Source organism: Pelobates fuscus, chromosome 8 (genome assembly GCF_036172605.1).
Source record: "Pelobates fuscus isolate aPelFus1 chromosome 8, aPelFus1.pri, whole genome shotgun sequence".
Taxonomy (NCBI): Eukaryota; Metazoa; Chordata; class Amphibia; order Anura; family Pelobatidae; genus Pelobates; species Pelobates fuscus.
Genome location: NC_086324.1, coordinates 159750232 through 159772860, shown reverse-complemented (window position 1 = coordinate 159772860; position 22629 = coordinate 159750232). Strand labels below are relative to the sequence as shown.

Sequence of the window (22629 nt, the reverse complement as noted above, 5' to 3'; positions counted from 1 at the left end):
ATTCCTCTCTCTCTGTTTCATTTATCTTCTCCCTCTCCCATTCTTTTTCTTTACCTTTTATCTTCCCTCTCTCATTTTCTCTATTATTTTCTCCTTCTCTTTTTTTATCTCCTCCCTCTCTCTCTCTCTGTCTCTCTCTCTGTCTCGCTCTCTTCTATCATCTCCCTCTCTTATTTTCTCTTTCTTTTATTCTCTCTCATTCTCTCTCTCTCTCTCTCTCTCTCTCTCTGTCTTGTTTATCTTCTCCCTCTCATTCTTTTCCCCTATCTTTCTTTTATCTCCACCCTCTCTCATCGTCTCTCCCTTTTATCTTTTCCATTTCTTGTTCTCTCTTTTTATCTTCTACCTCTCATTGTCTCTCTTTTATTTTCCCACTCTCTCGTTCCTTTTTTCTATTCTCTCTTATTTTCTCCCTTTTTCATTGTCTATCTCGTTTATCCTCTCACCCTCTCCCTTTTGTATTAACTCTTTATCATTCTAAATCACTTTATCCTCTCGCCCTCTCCTTCTCTTCATCATTATTTCCCATTATTATTTTTCACAGTCGTTCTGATTTGTTTTATCCTCATACTCTCTCTCCCTCTCTTTTATATTTCTTGCTCTCGTTCTATCCATCTCCCTACTCACCCTCTCATTCTCTTCTTCTCTTTTATTTTTTTCAATCTCTCATTCTTTCTTTTCTCTTTTTATCTTCCCAAACTCACATTGGCCTTCTCTTTAAATTTCTCACCCTATCTTTCGCTCCCTATCTCACTTTCTTTCTTCTTCCTGTCCTTTATCCGGATATATATATATCCATCTCTTTCCTAACCCATTACCAATATCTCTATCTGTATTTCTCACTCTCCTCTGGCAGCAGACTCCCCCTCTTCCCAATATTCTCCCCTCCCTGCTGTATAGCCATGTGGATGGTGGCTGAGGGCACTGAGTGATCCCCCACCCACCCGTCTAGGGGCAGGGAAGGCCAGTGAAAGAGGCCCTGAGGCCAGACCAGCAGACAGTATATACCTAGTGCCTGCACTATCCCAGTCTAAAACACAGAAGACTTCACACTGAAAGAAACTACAGCACACAGAGGTAAGTTCAATAATACGACAGGAATTGTGTATCACACACAGTACTTACAGTATCACCAGCACAACATAGCAAGGCAGACACAAGATGCCACACACAGTATTTAATGTAACTCCAGCACACACAGGTAACACACAGCAGGTAGATTATACCACACACATCACTGACAGTAACTCCAGCACACACAGGTAACACACAGCAGGAATATTATACCACACACATCACTGACAGTAACTCCAACACACAGAGATAACACACAGGACACAGCACTGACAGTAACTCTAACACAAAAAGATAACACACATCACTGACAGTAACACCAGCACACAGCGGTAACACACAGCAGGTAGATTATACCACACACAGCACTGACAGTAACTCCAACACAGAGAGATGACACACAGGACACAGCACTGACAGTAACTCTAACACAAAAAGATAACACACCTCACTGACAGTAACACACAGCAGGTACATTATACCACACACAGCACTGACAGTAACTCCAGCACACACAGGTAACACACAGCAGGTACATTATACCACACACAGCACTGACAGTAACTCCATCACACACAGGTAGCACACAGCACAGCAGGTAGATTATACCACCCACAGCACTGACAGTAACTTCAACACACAAAGATAACTCACAGCACTAAGAGTAACTCCAACACACAGATATAACACACTGCACAGCAGGTACATTATACCACAGAAAGTATTTACAGTAACTGCAGCACACAGAGATAAGACACAGCACAGCAGCTACATTATAGCACACACAGCACTGACGGTAACTTCAGCACACACAGATAACACACAGCACAGCAGGTGGATTATACCACACACAGCACTGACAGTAACTCCAACACACAGAGGTAACACACAGCACAGCAGGTACATTATACCACACACAGCACTGACCGTAACTCCAACACACAGAGGTAACACACAGCAGGTACATTATAACACACACAGCACTGACAGTAACTCCAACACAGAGAGATAACACACAGCACAGCAGGAACATTATACCACACACAGGACTGACAGTAACTCCAACACACAGAGGTAACACATATCACAGCAGGTACATTATACCACACACAGCACTGACAGTTACACCGAGATAAGACACAGCACTGACACTAACTCCAGCACACGCAGGCAATACATACCACACACAGAACATTACATAGCACACGCAGCAGGCTTTCCACTGACAGTAACTCCAGCACACGGAGGTAAGTTAAAATTAAGTTCACACATGGCTACAATATTTAGTTGGTGTTTATGTAAATTTTTATATTGTATTAGCTATATTGCAAACAGATTTTGTATATGAATTTGTTCTGTTTTGTGTATGTATGTAGCTGGGAGAGAGTTTTTTTTTAAGTATTTCAATGTTACAGTTAAAAATATGGCAACATGTATTTCTACAGCTCTACATATTATATATATATATATATATATATATATATATATTTGTATAGTACTGTATGTATGTGTTGCAGCTAATAATGTCTTCTGTTGTAGTGGTCTTAACTTTATATATATATAATGTGACATTAATTGGACAGTTACAAAGGTATTAATGAGGACTATAAAGTTTTAGACTAAACAGTAAACACATATTGTACAATACAGAGAGATGGAATATTATAGTATCTGTGTATAAAGTTTTAAAGTGTATATATATTAAAGTAATTAGCTATCATCTGTCTGTCTGTCTATCTGTCTGTCATTTATCATCTATGCATCTCTCTATCCTGCCTTTTGTATACATGGATCTATCTATCTCTCTGCCTGTCTATCTATCTATCTCTATCTATCTACCTGTCTATTAGTCTGTCTGTCTGTCTGTCTATCTCTATCTATCTATCTATCTCTCTGCCTGTCTATTAGTCTGTCTATCTATCTATATCTATCTATCTGCCTGTCTATCTCTATCTATCTATCTATCTATCTACCTGTCTATTAGTCTGTCTATCTCTATCTATCTATCTGCCTGTCTATTAGTCAGTCTGTCTATCTATCTCTCTATCTGCCTGTCTATCTCTATCTATCTGCCTGTCTATTAGTCTGCCTGTCTATTAGTCTGTCTATCTATCTCTATCTATCTACCTGTCTATTAGTCTGTCTGTCTGTCTATCTCTATCTATCTATCTGCCTGTCTATTAGTCTGTCTGTCTATCTATCTCTATCTATCTGTCTATTAGTCTGTCTATCTATCTCTATCTATCTACCTGTCTATTAGTCTGTCTGTCTGTCTGTCTGTCTATCTCTATCTATCTGCCTGTCTATTAGTCTGTCTGTCTATCTATCTCTATCTATCTGTCTATTAGTCTGTCTGTCTGTCTGTCTGTCTATCTCTAATCTATCTCTCTCTATATAACTAACTAACTCTATATCGATCTATCATCTATCGATCATCTATCTATCTAGTATAGATCTATGTATTTATCCATCTAATATAGATCTATCTGTCTGTCTGTGTATCTGATATAGATCTATTTATCTGTCTAACTGGTTGTAACTTTGTCTTTCATTATCTATATATCTCTATTTCCTGCCTTTTTATATCTCTGTTTATCCATCTCTCTCTCTATCTATATATCGATCTATCTCTATCTATATATCTCTAATCTATCTATCTATCTATATATATATATATCTTTATCTCTCTCTCTCTGTCTGTCTATCCTTCTCCCTCTCCCATATATATATATATATATATATATATATATATATATGTCTGTCTGTCTGTCTGTCTTTCTGTATGGAGTATATTCCCTATCAATACTTTATAGATCAGAATTGTACATGCATAGACAGGATGCTTTGTTAATTAGTTTTATTTTGTTTCCAACTTTAAAATTGATCGAGTTTATTCACTGAACGAATTGTGGTGGATTGAGAATCTAATTGCAAGATTTAGGAGACGCACAATGTTGCCATTTTACCCTAAACTGCCCGGTTTCTCAGAATTTCATGTTTAGACCCTCACATAATGTATTGCTTGCTCATATAGCATATCAACAGATAATTAACCCTTTACTTCTAATATTAGTTGGCATTAGATTTATTTAACTGTTACAAATAGGTGTGACCACAGCTTTGTCTTCATGGCCTGGCTTATGTCCATGTTTGTATTGTGATATTTTTTGTTGTTAGTGATTTTGTATTGATCGGTTCCATTCAGTACTTACAGGTGCTACACGTTCATTCTATGATCCAAGTTACTAATGGCTTTTTCTTGTTATGACGCACTAAAATATCCCTTTTCTTATTTATTTTTCTATTTCTCTCCTTGTATTTCGGTCCTGTACGAACCCCATAACTTAGAATGTCTGCAGAGCGTCACTCAGTAACTTTTTTTTTTAATTCTATCCCGACAGTGAGTCATTTTGTAAACCCTCATTCTTTTTTTATGATATCTGCAGAGCATTATCCAATAATCACCATTCTGTGTTCATTCCTGCAGAGCGTCAGTCAGTAAACCCCATTCTATATTTATTTCTATAGAGCATTACCCAGTAGACACAGTAACCAGTGGATACCATCGTATATATTGTGCCATAGACCCTTGCATGGAGCTCTGTAAAGCTTATTGGCAAAACATTTGGCACGGCAGAACTTAACTACCTATGGCGAAAGACTGATCGGCCATTCCCAACAATTCTGTTATACATAAAGTGTGCTAGAGACATGGAATTGTCTTCCAGCTCATGTGGTGTTGGCCAAGCCAGTTACAGCATTAACAATTAACATTTTTTTATATTTTGCCGGAGAACAAATGCGTAATTGGTTTATTAAATGGCTAAGACATACACAGACTAAATAAGGAAAAAATATTCTTATCTGTTCTTTTTATCTTGAGTTTTGTGCCAGAGGGTTGCGCCGTGCTTCACTTTAAAACGTTGAGCAATACAGGATTGATAACGTAGAAGAAAACAAGGATATATACATAAAAAGGTTTTTCAGTATATTGCGATAGAGCACTATTTACTAAACAGAGAGTTGAGATGTTAGCCAGCCTTCAAAATGAAGACAAAACAGCTGATTTGGAGGTGGTTGTTAACTCATAGGTTAGTGCATCAATGCAATATTATTCTTTTGGCAAATACTTGTGAGAGCCCGGCAGATGGGTGGGATTTAAAGAGTGGTGATTTTTATTATTATCATCACACATTCAAGGGTTAAGATGATGATGTAAGAATAGAATCCGTCTTTTTTTCTATGGATATTCAGAAATACAACATCGCTTTTATAGGGATGTGTTTTGATCCAAACTAGTTCTTATAGGGACAATTCTATTGCATACATTTTCTCATGTGGATTTGGTATAATATAAGAATGTAATGTGTATGCTTGCAATAGGATTTGTACACCACTAACAGTAAATAATATTTACGGACATAAACACTGCCTTTTATTGTAAAAAAAATGCTTTGTAATATTTTTGGAACAAATTCTCATCAAGTTTACCATTTAGTGAGCTGAATTTAAATACATCCAAGGAAGGGGTTACAGATTTTTACCACCACCTTACTGTTTTCTTTGCAGAACTCTTAAAGATTAAAGGGGAAATACTTTTTTTTTTTTGTTAGGCGAGGGGGGATCTGGGACCCTTTTTTCCACTCCCAGACCCGTGTGCATTATTTATGAGAGGCAGAAACCGTTATAACATACTCTGCTTTATCTTCCGCGCTCCCTAAAGCGTGAGTCCGCTGGAGTATCGATCCAGGGGATGGGGAATTTCAACACAGCCTTACGAATCGCAGAAATACCCCCCAAAAAAGGTCCTGCATCCCTGCGCACCTTGATGTCTGCAGCGCCTCTGAGCGGCTGCAAGCATTGCTGCTCTTTGTATGTGCAGGCAGCTGCTTTAGACAGAAGCACAACGTATATAAAGATCTGCCTCCATTAGCCTTATTCTCATCTCTAAATAGCAATCTGTTACTTTACATAGAAAGTTAATTCGTACACGGTAACCGGAGCATTAATTGGCAGTTTTTTTAAATAGAAGAGTTGATTGTTTGTTTGAAATATGAGGATTATTACTTAGTAACATTGTTAATTATATAATCTATTTAGCACCAACTTATGGTACCTTACTCGTTACTCCTGTGCTTTGCAGTATTATTCTGTGTGCCCCATTGCCGGTACCAGTACTAGTGTACGCTGGCAGTATTTATTTCCCATGGCGAGTATTACTGTAGTATATCAGTAATGATATCATGTGCTGGTACCCAACAGGCCGATACTTTGCAATTTTGTTAGTATTTATGCTCTGCTGAAGTTACCAATACGTATTAGTACTGTGTAATACTCTGTGGGCGTCAATACTCATTTGTGGTATTGTCAGTATTAATACTGCATTTAGAATACCAACACTCTTGTGTGTTGTGCTATTGTGTGTCCTGTTTGTGGACTATTTTGTTTTCATCTGTAGTGATAATTGTATATATTAGTATATGGAGATGACGAAATATGTCTGGCGTAAGCTCATATTGCGAATAACCCATGCCAAAGAGATATTTCACCACGGATTTAGGAATAATGACATCCATTTTACTTGTGTATTCTTAACCCATCACCGGAAAATACAATGTTTCTATCACGTCAAATTTTGCTCCATTCTGTTTTTCGCTTGGGCTTATTAATTTGAGCCTGCAGTCATGTGACTCGAGAATCGGTACTGGATAGGCTGAATTTCTTTGTTGCCTTCTACCTAATAAATTTGTGTGTGTTGTAGTATTCGATGGATTATACTGTCCCCGATGCGTTTTATGGTACTGATACCCCTATGCATACATAGTAATAGACTGTATTGCTGTCAGAGAATTACTGCCATGACAATGGATGTTGCTGGTAAAAAGTCTCTGTGCCGTACTGCCTTACTTAATGCAAACCAGTGACGCCGTAATAGTGACGCAATGTCAGAACTCAGCATCATTACATCACCAATTCTAAGTAAATGCCTGGGATAGCAGAGTAACCTCTGGTAATAGTCATCTAACCCAATGGGAGTGATATTGACTATAATTCCTATAACCCCTAGCCAGCTAGATAATCGTAGTTGTTACATTTTCACTGACGGTGTACCTTAGAACCTCTGCCAACAGCCCTAATCCATCCCTCCATTTCGTTGGGCTACACGTGTCTGAGAATGATGGAGGTTACAGTCCCAAGCAGCATGCAAAACGCTAGCTGTTGTGGACTATTCACACAGATGTTTATTACTGACTATCATGAGAGCCAAAGTTTAAAATAACCGTCACTCCCTAGGTTACCCTGCCAGGGTTATTCAAAGTGTGAATGTTCATGAATTCAATGTGAATTTCACATTTGCATGTCTAACAATTCACACTTCAGTGAATAACCATAGGTACATTGTAGCTGGAGATACAGATCCTTCACATTTCTTTCATGGTAGTTTTGGGCCCTCTGCTTCTTTATTATGCTGTCCCCGGTCCAGCTGACTGGCCTCCAACGTGCCCCAATAGCCACATAATACCATAGTAGCCCAGGAATCATTGTGACTTTGATCATGGAGGTTGAGGTCACAGTATATTTGAGCTGTGTATTTTCTTCTCCAGTTAAATCCATTTGAGAGATATTGTTGATCTCAAGTTCCGGTTCCGAGCGGCTGAAAGAGGTTTCTCTATTCTTTATGTCTGTCTCCATGTCGTCACAGCAAGTGATCAAGGACAGAACACACACCTGTACTCTTGGGAGGCCGATATAAAGGTTTATATCTAGATCAACTCCTTAAGGCATTCTGTCCACAACTGCGTCATTAAAGGGTTACAACAACGCTTTGTAATCAATTCATTTTTTTTAATTTAAAATATCTTGTTGGACATTAGTAATCACTCCCCCGCTTATAAATAAGAAAAGCCTGAAAAATAAGAATAAACTTTCCTAGAATCCATCTCTGGGTGAAGCCCCCCACACTAGTTCACACACCGCGTCCGACGTCACTACCTTCTCCGCGAAGGTCTGGACTTTGGGCTGCCCAAGTCTCGTGTACTGGGGGTGCAACTAGCGCCTGGTACAAAAGTGCCATATTTCTGAATGTAAAGTGTTTCAAGCAGACACGCTTCACATGCTGCTTCCTACCACAATGACCACGTCACAATGCAGTAGTGATCATTGTGGTTGGAATAACCCATTAGGTCCAGTTAACCCCATTATGTTTTGGCTCATCTCTTCACCTTACTAATCAGCTGCTTTTTTGTTTTCTGTCATATAATATAATGCTTTTTTAGACTCAGTAAACCTGTAAACTAGCAAGATTGTAGGGCTGCTGGATTTTATACTCAATCTACTCAATCTTTAACCTGTTAACACTTGATTAAATAAAATAAAAAAAAAGACTCTTGAAATGTGTATCTCTGCAGCTATTTTTAAAGTTCATGCCAGTCAGTGTTTGCAATATTTGACAGTTTTACATCTGAAAGAATCACATTAATGAACTTTTTTTTCAGTTTGGTTTATTCAGACATTTTTTAAAAATGCCAAGATTGTAATCTCTGGCCAAAAGCATAAGATTTCATGCTTTGAATTTACTTGAATTTGTAGTTATGTGTATAGACGGAGGCCATTGCTAGGGGGGGAGGGCCCATATAAATGAAATAAAATGTAAGATTTAAAGGAACACTATAGGCACCAAAGCAACTTTAGCCTAATGTAGCAATGTTGGTGTATAGATCATGTCCCTGCAATCTGACTGCTCAATTCACTGCCATTTAGACACTTTTGTTTCTGTTTATGTAAACCTAGCCACTCCTCCCCTGGCTGTGACTCACACAGCATGCATGAAAAAAAATGGTTTAATCTTCGATAAGATATTTTTATCTCCTGCTCTGTAAATTGAATTTTAATCACACACTTGCTCATGCAGGCTCTAGAATGTTGTTAACAGAACAGGAGATAAGAAATTGTAAATTAGACAGACTGTGCAATAAAGGAAGTGTAAATATTAGACGACTCTTTACAGGAAATGTTTAGGAAGGCTTGTGCAACTCACATGCAGGGAGGTGTGGCTAGGGCTGTATAAACAAAGTGATTAAACTCCTAAATAGCAGAGAATTAAGTAGTGTGATTGCAGGGGCATGATCTATACACCAAAAATGCTTCATTAACCTAAAGTTATTTTGGTGCCTATAGTGTACCTTTCAATAAAACATGAAATTATAAGTAAATACACCCACATTTTTCCCAGAATGCTAAGCAGAATATGCAAATAGGAAGTTCAGATTTCTAACCCACATTTTTACAGACATTTTCTGTGGCTCGCAATAATCCTAAAGGTCTCCAGGTACTGTTCAATGTAGCATTGGTTTATATAAAGTAAATACATAGGAACACAGTGATCTCAGCCGAGAACATTAGTCATGCATTGCTTATCACCTGCCCTTTACGAGGGGAGTCAGTGCATTTGGAGATTACAAATAATATATATCAGAGAGTAAGTGAGTACTCTGCAGCATTAAGTCAAAGAACTATAGAAATTGTAATAGGAGGGAATGACAGCGGGATAGAGAGTGAGCCTGTACCCAAATTTGTGGTATTTCTGTGTTTCTGATACTGGGAGGAATCTCATTAAGAAGTTTACCAAAATGGTTTACATGTTGACTCTTAATGTTCCACTTAATTCTTTCTACAACTGACCAAGCAAATGTAATGTGTGTAAATTCAGTCCCTATATAAAAAAAAAAAAAAAAAAGGTAAGAATCACTGGTGTGAGCAATAATGCCAGCTAAAGAGGGTACATTATAGTAGTGTAAACATCTTCTTCTTCTCTCATTATTAAAATTATTGGCATTTATATAGCTCCAACATATTCCACGGCGCTGCACAAATTAATGTGAGGATATAATAACACAAATTAAAAAAAAAAAATAACTACAAATGTTAACATTAAATTAGAGTTTATCAATGGCTTTCAATCGTGTATTACATATATATTTTTTGTTCATCAAAATGTACTTGTTATAATTTATATGTTTAAAATGAAATTACCACTAACAAATGTATGAATTCCCCTACAAGTGTTGTTCGAACATTATATTATATGACAGAAAAAAAATAAAAAAAATTCTTATATATTATACAGCTTAGTAAACCGGTGGAAATCGATTTTATGTCTTTAAAACGCAAATATTCTAGATATAAAATAATCGGATATGTATAAAAAAATAATAATAATGATTTAAAATTAAAATAAACAGAATATAAACTGCATGTTCTTCTAACATACATCAAGATTACAGTGTGTGTATACATTTTTGGAATGTAAATCCTGTAGAATTCTAAAAGAATGGAGATTTCAGTAAAATATGCATTTACTCAAATAAAAACAGTAGTTCATTTTATTAACATTTTAAATGAATTATGTTGAAAATGAAATTCAAAGTATGCAAAATCTTGGTAATTTATTGCTGGGAATGTAGAATTAATTTGTTTTTTATTTACCGGTAATCATATGCCCCTGTTCCCTTCTTTAAAAAATAAATGCTGTGTAAACAGCCTTCGCTTTGCTGTTATGGTTTTTTGAGCAATAAAAGAAGAAAGCGATATTATTCTTGCCCATTGCAGTTTATAAAATTATATCTCTCCTTGACCAAGCAGATATTTTAAGGCCTGATAAGGACTCTGGCTAATTGTTTTTAGGTTGTTATTTTTTTAAGCAGCCCTAAAGCAAAAATACAATATTTGCCAGGTAAATGATTGAAAAACAGATATAATATTTTATAAATGTGAATATTTTGGTTCCACTCGGTTACTCTTCCTGTAACAATTAAAAAAAAAAACAGGTGACGGGGTAACGTATCATATATGCAAGGGTGAGTTGGTTATAGGGAGGGAGAGAGAGATGAATTAGAGGCTGGATGGAAAAAGGGCATGTACAAAAAATAGGGTTAGAAAAAAAGCATGAATGATGGAAAGTTTGTTTATATAAGAAGGGCAGACATGGAATGAGAGATGAGAAATTCATCATTAAAAGTGGGGACACTGTAAAGGGTGAGTATGACAAGGAGAGAAGGAATTAGTAGTAATGCATGTTAGAGTAAGAGAAGGAATGAGTGGTAATGTGGTGTAGGGTGAAAGAAGGAATGAATGGGTATGCATTTGTGACTGAGAGAAGGAAGGAATGAGTGGGGATGCATTTTAGACTGTGGGAAATAATGAGTGGGAATGCATTTTAGACTGGGAGATGGAATGAGTGGGAATGTGGTGTAGGATGAGAGAAGAATGAGTAGGAATGCATTGCAGAATAAGGGAAGGAATTATTGATAATGTACAGAATGAGAGAAGCAATAGGTGGCAATGCATTGTAGAGTGAGAGAAGGAATGAGTGGTAATGTGGTGTAAGGGGAGAGAATGAGTGGGAATGTAGTGTGAAAGAAGAATGAGTAAGAATACAATGAAGGGTGAGAGAAAGAATGAGTGGGAATATAGGGGGAGAGAATGAATGGGAATGCGGTGTTAGGGGAAAGAATTAGTGGGAATGCAGTATAGGGTGTGAAAAGAATGAATGGAATGCTTTGTAGAGTTAGAGAGGGAATGAGTGGGAATGTGTTGTAGAGTTAGAGAGAGAATGAGTGGTAAGGCGTTGTAGAGTTAGAGAGGAATGAATGGTAATGCGTTATAGAGTTAGAGAGGGAATAAGTGGGAATGCATTGTAGAGTTAGAGAGGGAATGAGTTGGAATGCATTGTAAGGGGAATGAATGAGTGTGAATGCAGGGTAGGGTGATAGAAGGAATGAGTGGAAATTTAGTCTGGGGTATGAGAATAGGGAGTGATAATGTAGTTTGGGGTAAGAGAAGGGAAAGTGGGAATGTAGTGAGGTTTGAAAGAAGTGGAAATTCAGGGTGGGACAAGAGAGAGAAAACGGAATAGGAATGAAATGTAAGATTAGAGAAGGTGTAATTAAATGTAGGAATGAATAGGAACCTAGTATAGGGTAAGAGAAAGAGTGTACGATGTGAGCACAAGATGGGATGATAGGAGGATGGGGTTTGTAGTATGTAAGGAGGTTGAGAAAATGAAGCGTGGGATGCAGGAATATAGGATGGGAATGTAATTGCAGTGAGAAATAAGACTGAGTGCACTGTGCATGGCTTGGGGTAAAAGTGGGAATTTTGTGTGTGATAAAAGAGGAAGGAATGAGAATACAGTGTGTGATGAAATAAAAGGAATTGGAATATAAGGTGTGCTGACAGAGGGAGTAGGATTAAAATGTGGGGTGACGGGGAGAAGTGGAAATGCTGTGGGGTAATAGAAGAAGGGGTGGGAATGCAGTGGGGAGCATTAGAGGTGGGGTGGAGAAATTTGAGGACAGCATCATAGTACCCGCTAGGAGGGCCACTCCTTTAGATAACAAAGCCCCAGGTTGTACTGTGCTTTGTGTGCTATCGTAGTACTGTCTAATACTGGATCCAGAAACCTTACAGGAAACCAGTGACTTAGAAGAAAGAGTATTAAATAGACAACTAGTTCTGCTTTGTATTGACACTCTGTATATAAAATATAGTGCTTATGTACAGAGAGTGTCATAAACACGGTGGATCCTGGGATACGATATTTATATTTATAAATAATGAATTTAGTCCAGAAAATATTGCTCTCTGTGTCATTCACTGGGATAGCTTATATACAGAGATACATGTTCAATGTGTGTAATGTATAATGTAAGCTATGCCCTAATTCAAATCGGAATTTTATTTGCACTTTGTACTTGGCCTTATTTTTCTGTTAATTGACATTAGGGGGTTCTGGTCCCCCCTAGGATAGAACGCTGGTTCGACACTCCTGAGTGTGGTGTATGTTGCATACAGTCAATGCAAATGCAATGCAGACCCCATCTGCTAAAAAAAAACTACAACTCCCATGATCTGACAAGATTGCTAAAAGTTTAATCAGATTTAGGATTTTCTTTATATGGGCATGAAACTCACATGAAATTATGTTAAAGATAGATGGTGGGAAATAGTGGCAATTTTGAATGACCAATTGCCCTCCTTTTACTGTTTTCATAGATATACTTAATGCAGTACCAGCTTGGTTTACTAAAAAATGTACATTTATTAAAGACCAGAGGAGACTGGTGTATTCTTTCCCCCAGATCTGACCTCCTATCCGTTGTCCTCACATTGTCCAGACACCGTTACCACTTCTTCCTGTGTAGCTAAATATCTGTTCCATAGTCTATTGATATCCATATATATTGTATAGTTTATCCAGCAATCTGCCTTGCTTGCTGGGTGAGTGCCACTTTAACCTTTTGTCAATCTCATTTCCTTTAGACTGTAAACTGGCTTGAGGAGTGCGGCCCATTAACATCGGTACCTTTATCCCTGAATTTAGTTTAGTTTGTGCTTTACAAAGCGTAGAGGGCTGTTGAATAAGTTCTCCCTTCATAAATAAAATATTAAAGAAACCACAAATACTTGTCATGATGGAATCCGGTAGCCTGTAATGACTGCTTGTTGGGAAAGGGTTAGCGTTGCGGCGTGTTGGTGTACAGGATGCAACCAGCAGTCTGCACACCCTCAGGGGGACCTCGTCTGGCCCCCAGGGGCCTCACACACAGGAGGCTGCACCATTTGTTAGTTGTTGGGAGCAGCCTGTGGCATAGAACTGTGGTATATGAAAAATGGGTCTGTACCAGGCTCTCTCACCAGCAGCTGCTGTGGGAGGTGGGCACGTACTCCCCCCATTGCCATCCGTGCCACCCCCTCAGGGGGCAATCTGTGTGCTTCAGCACAGCCCTCTGTCCTTACTGCCTTGGTACTACGTATGAAAATCTCACAGAGGGTTCTGCTAATGTATCTGTTTTTTTTCTGTTTTGCAACTCTATAGCCACACAGTTGAGTGGCAGGATGGTGCAAGTTTGCCATTCTCTGCAGTTTGTGAGGTTTTGATACTCTGCAGCGTTTCATGTTATTTTGGCAGCTTGTGCTCGTATTATTGTATTGTTCCTGTACGGTTTAGGGACAGTTTTATCCACAACTTCCAGTTCCCTCTGTAACTTTCTGCTTTGCGGATATATCCCATGGCAGCAGTTTATGTCCAAATCCTACACCCACTATTTTCTGTCTGTGAGCAATATGTGCCAGCACTGTACTGCCTGTGTGCAACTCTGTACCCGTCATGTATGCCATGTGCATCCATCCTGGATTCACAGATCTATGCCCAACGTGTGTGCTGTGTGCGTGCCACTATGCCCATTCTATCACCCATGTAAGAGCAGTGTATACCAGCCCTGAATGGCCAGTGTGAGCAGCTCTGTGACCCCAATGCACTCACTATGTCAGTAACTCTGTGCCAAGTCTCTATTCCCTTTGCGACTCTATACAATACACCATACGGGTTTATCCCACAATGTGAGAATTCTCCCTCTTCTAGCAATCGTAGTTTCTGCTTTGCTATTTCTTATCCTTAGCTGACGTGGCTCGGTATTAATTTCTCATTTCCCACACCGTCTCTGACTGCCAGGCTCATTTTCCACTTGTTATGTTGAATCTCTATAAATGACTCCCTCGCCACTATCTTTCTGCCAACTTTGCCACTTATACCACAGCTTGGCAATATTTAATCTAGGGCAGTTTTCATAGTAATGAAGCAGCCAGAACCCCAATCTGCACACAAACATTTTCCAATCAGAGTGACATAAGGGGCTCCTGCCTTCCCCTTGCTAACCCTGCGTTGACCATATCCTGTGTATTCCTCTGTGTCATGACATCCTTTTTTCCTGATGCCATTGCATTCTTTTTATTTTCCTTGCCTTAAATTACCCTAAACTACTTTTTCTTGTCAATCCCAGTGCCCTTGTCTTTCGTTCTTGTTAACGTGTTTTAAACCCTGTGGAATTTACCTAGTGCTTAAGAAATCAAGGATAATCATCCATGTTTCCCTCTACTTCAATTTGTCTTCTCTTTTCCTTCCTGCTCACTTGTGTCTGTCTTTCTGTTCATCGTTCTTGTCTTTCTGTCACTCTCTCCTTCCACGTACTCCCATGCCCTGTGTCTATCTCTATTCATCCACAGTCTTTCTCCCCCCCCCCCCCTCCCCTCCTGTTCTCCTTTCCCCTGTCTCTCGTCTTCTCCCCCTGGCTGGTTAGAGGCTGCCCTCAGTGCGAGACTGTGCAGTGATACAGTAATTCCCATGCACAGGTGCAGGGTCCCTGATGCTGTGTTACCCTCAGGCACGTCCCCCCGTGCCTCGGCTAACAAACTAGTGGAAGTAATGTCTTGTGGCAGGTAGAGGAATCCAACCGACCAAGTAGATATGTTAGGAAGTGTCTCCGAGAGCGCAGCTCAAACACCTGGCTCTCCGTCCTCTCTTTCATGTGAGCACTCCAACGTTCCCCAATTCACCACTCCTCTCCTCCAAAATAGAGTCCCGAAACTTTGAGCCTTTCTTTTCTTCCTGCGGGTCTTCTCACCCTGCCTCTTTTTTTATTAATTTTTTTCCACGTTTTAGCATTTCACTTTTATGTTTCTGTATTTTTAAAACCTTTATTTAATTTAACTCTCTTTATATTATTTGCATTTCTTTCTTTTCATTCTTTATTTTTGTAGTGCAGGAGGGTACAAGACAGTGACAGGCGCCACAACAGCGTACATATATAAAGATATACAATCTTAGCATTGGCAAGGGTACATGCACATTTTAGGATATAAAATGAAATACAAGTGAGATCCATGCAGCAGGTTTAAGAAGGGTGAAGCGCTGCCGCTATGTAGGTCGCCTAGTGTGTGAGTTAGGGTGCTGTGCTGTATGCTGCTACAGCAGTATGGTGGGGTGTTGAGGCGTGCACTTCTACCGGAAAAAGTAGGCCGAAGAGTTAATTATAAGGAGCAACTTGTCTGTGGAGAATCAGTTGTGTTGGTTGTGTAAATAGGTGATTATTCTGGCTTCGCTAAACATTGATAGCAGCGAGAGGAGGATAAAAGTTAATTATAGCATTGAAACAGAGTTGAAACATAATTAAAACAAGTAGGAGAACGGCATAATAGAATGATAACTCTTAGTATTGTATGATATGCCTATGCTGGTGTATGTGCTGTCACGGACCATTAGGTGAGAGCTGGTATTTGGCCCACGTTTTAAGGGGCTTGCTGCTTCCTAGCCGTCTAAAGTCATAGGGAGGGTTGTGTGACATTAATTAGCGTGACTCTCGTACTGGTTGGATAGTTAGTACCTTAGAGTAGGGGCCTGGCGGGGGGGGTCTAGGCCGTGCGATTAAGCTTCCCAGCGGTTGGTGAGCCTTGTGTGCTCGCCGCTAGGCGGGTGTCTAGGCTTTAGGGTGTTGCTAGTGGTGGTTAGAGGCATGTGTGATGGTCTCGAAGAGTTTTCTTCATGTGGCCCTCTGTTGGTGGTAAAGGAACATACATTAACTATAGAGAAAATGAGAGAAAATAACTATAACGACTTTTGATTAAGTCCAGCAGACGGTGGGTTCCACCATTAAGTCCGTTGTGAGAGTGAGAGGACCGGACTAGGGCGGAGGATTTCGGCCTGTGCCTGCTGCGGTGCTGGGCACAAAGGGCACAATTTTCGTGACGTCCCATGAGCTTCCAGCGCGGGTGCTGGTACGGATGATCTGCGTTAGCCCCAGGTTGTTCAGGAAGGCACCGGGGTCGTCGGTCGAGGTAAGTTGGAAGGTGTTGCCTCCCTTGGTGGCCGAGAGGGAGTGGGCTGGTCCCCATCTGTACCTTATACCGGCTTCTTGGAGGGTTAGTGTCACCCGGCGGACTGAGCGCCTCCAGTCCAGAGTGGCTTTGCATAAGTCCTGGAATACTGTGAGTTGCATTTCTTCGAACGTAAAGGGGCTCTGGGTCTTGAATGCTTCCACTACCGCCATCTTGTCACGGAAGGTTTGGAATCGAAGAAGGACGTCGCGGGATGCTGCTGTCGGGGCCCTTGTGGATTTTGGTAGCCTGTAGTAACCCTCTAGAGGGGTGTGTTTTGCTTGTTTAGGCTGTAAAATTGTTGATAGTAGCCTTCGGAGGAAGTGGGGGAGTTCCTTGTCGTCTATTGTCTCTGCTATGCCCCGTAGTTTTAGATTATTACGTCGCCGTGCGTCGTCTAGCATGTCCAGCCTGTCTTGCAGCGACTTGTGGGAGGCCTCGAGTTTCTGGATTTGTGTGCCCGTGTCTGTTTGGCGTTGTGTGACTGTGGATAGATCTTCTTCCGTGATCCTTACCCGGTCAGTCACCGCCGTCACGTCTTCTCGCAGTATTGCCATGTCGGCGTGAAACCAGGAGCGCATATTTTTCAGCAGGTTCACTATGTCGCCTTTTGTGGCCGGGGCCCCCAGGTCACCCATGGAGGCTGCTGCGAACGGGTCCCTGGCCTCTGGTATGGCATCGGGTGCGTCCAGGGGTTCCTCCTCGGAGGATGAGCCTTGGGAGTCTGTTGCGGCCGCCATCTTAGAGGTAGGCCTCACTGAGAAGAGGTCTCCAATTTTCCTGCTGCCGTCTCCCGGGTGCGTCTTTAGCTTTTTAAGCTTCTTCCCCATGATTGTGCACGGGTCTGGAGTGCTAGCGGGTGTCGGTATTTGCTTTATTTCGGGTTAGTTGTATCGATTTTGCCGTTTAGTGTGCGGAGCACCGCTGACATGCGACTGCTCGCGTTGCTGGTCCGGCCACGCCCCCCCCATTATTTGCATTTCTAAGTCAGATTTTTATTTCTATTTTTCAGATTTCTATTTTTATTATATTCTCTCTTGACCCATTTTCATCTTCGTTTTTATTTTCAAATAGTGTTTTATCCCTTTTTTCTTTTGTGTGTTTTACTTCATTCTTTTTCATGGATCGTCTCCCTTCTGTTCATCTGTATTTTGTTTAACAACTTCATTTTTTTAAAATAATAATTCTATATTTTTGCAGTGCTTTGCGTATAACATGGTAGACAATAGAACTTCTTAATTTTTTGTAATGTTTTTATGCGCAGTTTTTGTATTTCTTTTTATAGTCATATCTTTTCCCTTTCTTGTCTTTTAGTCCACATAGTACAGTTCGTATTCTTTCCCCCATTATTTTCCTCTGTAGATAGTGAGGGTAATGTTGAGTTTTTTAGTTTATGTGTCCTGCTTCTTCTATTACATTATCATTTCTGTCTATTTCTCTGCTTATCTTGAATTTGTTTTTTATCTTGAGTTATTTAATAGATTTTTGTTCTGCTCTAGTTTATTTTGTTATATTTTTCTTTCTATGTTTATCTTTAACTTTTTGTTTCCTTTAATTTTCAATTTGTTTGTATACACCAATGTTGTATTTTTTACTTTTAAGCCTTTTAAAATCTTTTGTCTGAAATTATAGTTTTCATTTGCTATTTTCATTATTTAATAATAAAAAATACTCTTTTCATTGCACTTATTTATTTTTGTTTCTAAGCCTTCCTTTTTGTTTCTCTATATTATCTTCAAATTAATTTTAATTTTAATTTATTTATTTTGGTTTATTCCTTTGTGTTTGTTTGTTTTTGGGGAGGCGGTTTTGACAATCATTATAAAATTACCGAGTGTGCATATGTTCTCAAAAACAGCTTGCCTAGTTTAAACAGAATATGAATAACCCTTCGTTGTGCTCCACCCCATAAATTGCTATTGTAAATGTACATACAGTTTATTGAGTTCATTATGAAAAAGGCACTAATTGGCCACTGCTTTCCACTGCAGGTTTGTTCTTGGTGCCTGAATGACACAACTCTACATACAGTCGGGTAAGGGAACCCACTGTTACTGCGTAAAGACGTTGACTGTAGGTGACCTCAATAATGTCTAAAGAGGAAGAAGGAGCTTGCAAGCTGAGCTCTGCCTGTAAGCATAAGGAACGCAAGCCTAAAAAACCTCATTATATCCCTCGACCATGGGGAAAACCGTATAATTACAAGTGCTTTCAGTGTCCTTTTACCTGCATGGAGAAGTCCCACCTCTATAACCACATGAAGTACAGCTTGTGCAAGAATTCCCTGTCTCTCCTAATAGAGTCAGACTGGCCTTACAAGAAGAACAATTTCCTCATCCCGGAAATGCATCTTCTACAGGAACCACAGTCAGAGAGTACTGTCGACAGGCAAGTGATGTGCGATTCTACTGGCTCAAATACCTCCAAGGCTAAACAGACAAGGGAGAAGGGTCCATCTGAGGTGCAGAGATTCATGGACGAAGACGATGAGAGGGAGGAGGAAGAAGAGGAAGCAACGGGTCAGAGCCAAAAGGATAAGAACAGGGGCTTGCGGCCTGTGCAGGGAAGTCCAAATAAGACTGAAACCCACATATCAGTGACAGGGTTAAAGGGCAAGAGAGAAAGGCCGAGCAAAGAAGGGGATCCTGAGTTCATTATAACAGATGTCTTCTCCTTAGAAGGGCAGTTTGAGAAAGAACGAGAGGAGCAGAGATTTGTGAAAGGTTCCAGGAAAGCTCCTAGCAATTTGGGAGGTTCTCGGGCTGAGCAGTGGAAACTTCTAAATAGTACGCTCAAGAAAGGGACAACAGAGGTACCAACTGGAGCTAATATCATCCCATGTTATCCACCACCGACATACACAGAATATCAGGAACCACAGGGCCTCTCACTACTAGGTATCAACTACCCACTGAACACTAACCTGTTTTCTTACTTAAACCCCGCTGTGAGCACTGGTACAGCACAGCTCCCCTTTCTAGCATCTACAGCCCAGCTCATGCAACCTACCCACTCCTCGCACTTCCAGACTCTGCAAAGCCCTGAGCGATCATTTCTCCCCCGCTTCTACTATCCTCTGCTTTTTGAACATGCATTTAACAATACAGAGGGGAAATTGGTTGCTGGGAAGCCAGTGAACCAGGCCCAGACAGTGCATACTTCATTTGTTGCAGCTCCAAAAACCAAAACAAGCGTAGAATCTGTGAAAGTCTGTCTTCACAAGACCCCAGAAGATAAAAACACAGTGGTTTGGGGATCTGGAGACAAGCTGGTAAAGCATACTTTGAATCATAACAAAGGATTGCAAGATGGAGAGGGAAGCTGGCCTCCTCAAGCAGTTCTAGACGCCATTCAACAGCAAAAGCAATTACTTGGTGTTTATGGCACTCCGTCACTTGGCACAAAAGAAGACTTTACAGCACAGAAGGCAACTACCGATGGACCAGTGTGGGCCAATTCCAGTCCTGCCAAATGCATGAAAAGAAAGCCTTGGTCAGAGAGCTCTCCTCCAGATATTTGCATGGATCAAACTGCATCACTGGTGGGAGGAGAACGACCCATACAAAACAGGTAGGCCTTTGTCATTAAATAACCAAACTCCTCATTCAGTAAAATGAAAAAAAAAAAGCAATTTTATTTATCTCTAATGCGGCAGAATGCATTATATAGTCTAGTTATTTTAAAACCACTATGTTTCTTAATGAAATTCACCGATAGTGTATACACCAGTGGCTCCCAACCCAGTCCTCACTGCTCACCACAGCTCCCATTTCTCTAGCAATCACAGTAACAACAAAACATGGACCATGAACTGCATTGGGAACCATTGGGATACGTTACTTAAAACCACTGAATGCCAAGATTAGTGTATAACTCGCCCTCTTAGCATTGTGATGGCAAACCCTTGGGACCTTGGCTTTTGTCCATTACTGTTGTGATAATTTTGCAGATAAGATAACCACTGGAAATACATAAGACACTGAGGTCCCCAGTAAATGTAGGAGATTTCTATGACATACTTAAAAGTAGTCACATTTTAGCTACACTGCCAGGAGAGTACATTAGTAGCATGGCATGTACATGAAATGGTAAAAGTAAACTTTTGAAGAAAAGCTATTTTATTTATTCTCTGTTTTCTTATCAGCTCCTATTCCCCTCACATGTCTTCTCCTGATGCCTGGCAAGATGAAACCACCATTCTTGATGCATCTTCACACAAGCGGAGGCGAGAGTCTGAACTTAGTGCAGAGAACACAGAAACTATGGGTGAGAATACCTCAGTGCTTATTGGAGACCTCTCCAGGACTCTAGAGGAATATGGAAAAGTGGAGAAAAGGCTGGCAAACCTGGCATCTGAGGATAACAGCCGGCAGAAAGTTCTGAGTGAGCAACTTGGCAAAATTCGATTGGAGCTTTTGAATATCCACCATGCTTTAGAGAAGGCATCATATCCGCATGAAGGACCACTAGATCTTTCCATTAAAAGATCAGAGGACATGGGAAAAGAAGAAGGAGTTAAGGTCCCACCAGGAGATGACCCACTAACACCCCCACCCACAGAATGTTCATCCAGGCAGCTGGTTAAAGTTGAACTATTGTCCCCAGAGTTAGTCACCTGCTATGCCCGTCCAACCAAATGTGAGGCAGACTCTAGTGTTCTGGTTTGTCCCGAAGGCAGGGGAGGATGTGCTAGTGTTACACAACCTCTTGTTTCTATCCAGGAAGAAGGTTTGGGGTTTGGGAGGGGGCGTCAGCAGTTGGAAAGCGTTTGAACATTTAGAATATCTGCAGCTTGGAATATTCTTCATATTCACACTCAAACCATCAATTTTAAAAAGTATACCTTTAACGCAAAGTTTTCTGAAGCACATTGCAAACCATTTGCACTGGTTCCGTAAACTCAAAAAGACATTTCACTGTAAACTCATAAAGACATTTCACTGTGAAGGACAAGCAGACTATTTCTGGTGCAGGACATCACATTGCAATTCATAGTCAAAGTTCTACAGACTTCCTTGCAGTTAGTTCTTACGTGTGCCTAAAAGGGTATCATCAATCTATGCTACTGCTAGAAACCTCTATTACCAGTCCTAGTTATCGGTGGCAAATCACACTTATAAGTCTAACATTGCAGAATCTCGACGGGGATTCTAGACAAAGTCCACTAGTTGTAGAATGCATCCAAAAGGATACAGTTTTGTTTATCCAATGCGACACTCAGAGTGTAGGCTTTGAAGTACAATTTCCACACCAGAAACAGTTATGTCATTAGCACTGTTAATATGATTTTATGTTACAGTTTATTCACCTCTTTAAACACCAATACATTGTTTTCTGACATTTAATGTTCAGTTTAAGAATAAAAGCCAACTAGTAGGATCGCTCATATTGTAAACATGTATCCAAGAGTACTTGTTAAGTTAATTTATATTAGTTTTTCTGTAAACTGTACATGTTATAGTTTTGTTTTGTTTTTTTTATTACGCATTGGGAGAACTGACAAATATTAGATGGACTTCCACAGCCAAATCTCTTTAACAATCTGATTGCATAATGTAAATTAGTCCCTACTTTATCATATGAGTAATTTTGAAATGGACCACATTTTGTAAAGTAAAAACAATACCCGCTGCCCAAATTTGAAGATTTTTTTTGTGTAAAAATGTAAAACAAAAAAAATACTCACATATCATTCTCAAACACAAGGTTCTCTTTTGACTAAAGATTTATACTATAAGTGAAACAAAAAAGTGTAAAATGTTTATTCTTTGATGTAATATAAATATATCTTGCAATGGGTCGGTGTATATCATCACATAGTTTTTATCCAGGTATAAATGTGTT

At 39.9% G+C, this 22629-nt stretch overlaps 1 protein-coding gene across 1 annotated transcript; it reads left to right on the top strand.

Annotated features, from left to right (window-relative positions):
• The first annotated feature begins 801 nt into the window (after positions 1–801).
• Positions 802–22156, top strand: PRR35 (proline rich 35). The gene is made up of 3 exons (XM_063428975.1): positions 802–1077; positions 18777–20355; positions 20930–22156. The coding sequence occupies exons 2-3, from the start codon at positions 18875–18877 to the stop codon at positions 21555–21557; spliced, it is 2109 nt and encodes a 702-aa protein (XP_063285045.1). The 5' UTR covers positions 802–1077; positions 18777–18874; the 3' UTR covers positions 21558–22156.
• Positions 22157–22629: the final 473 nt, after the last annotated feature.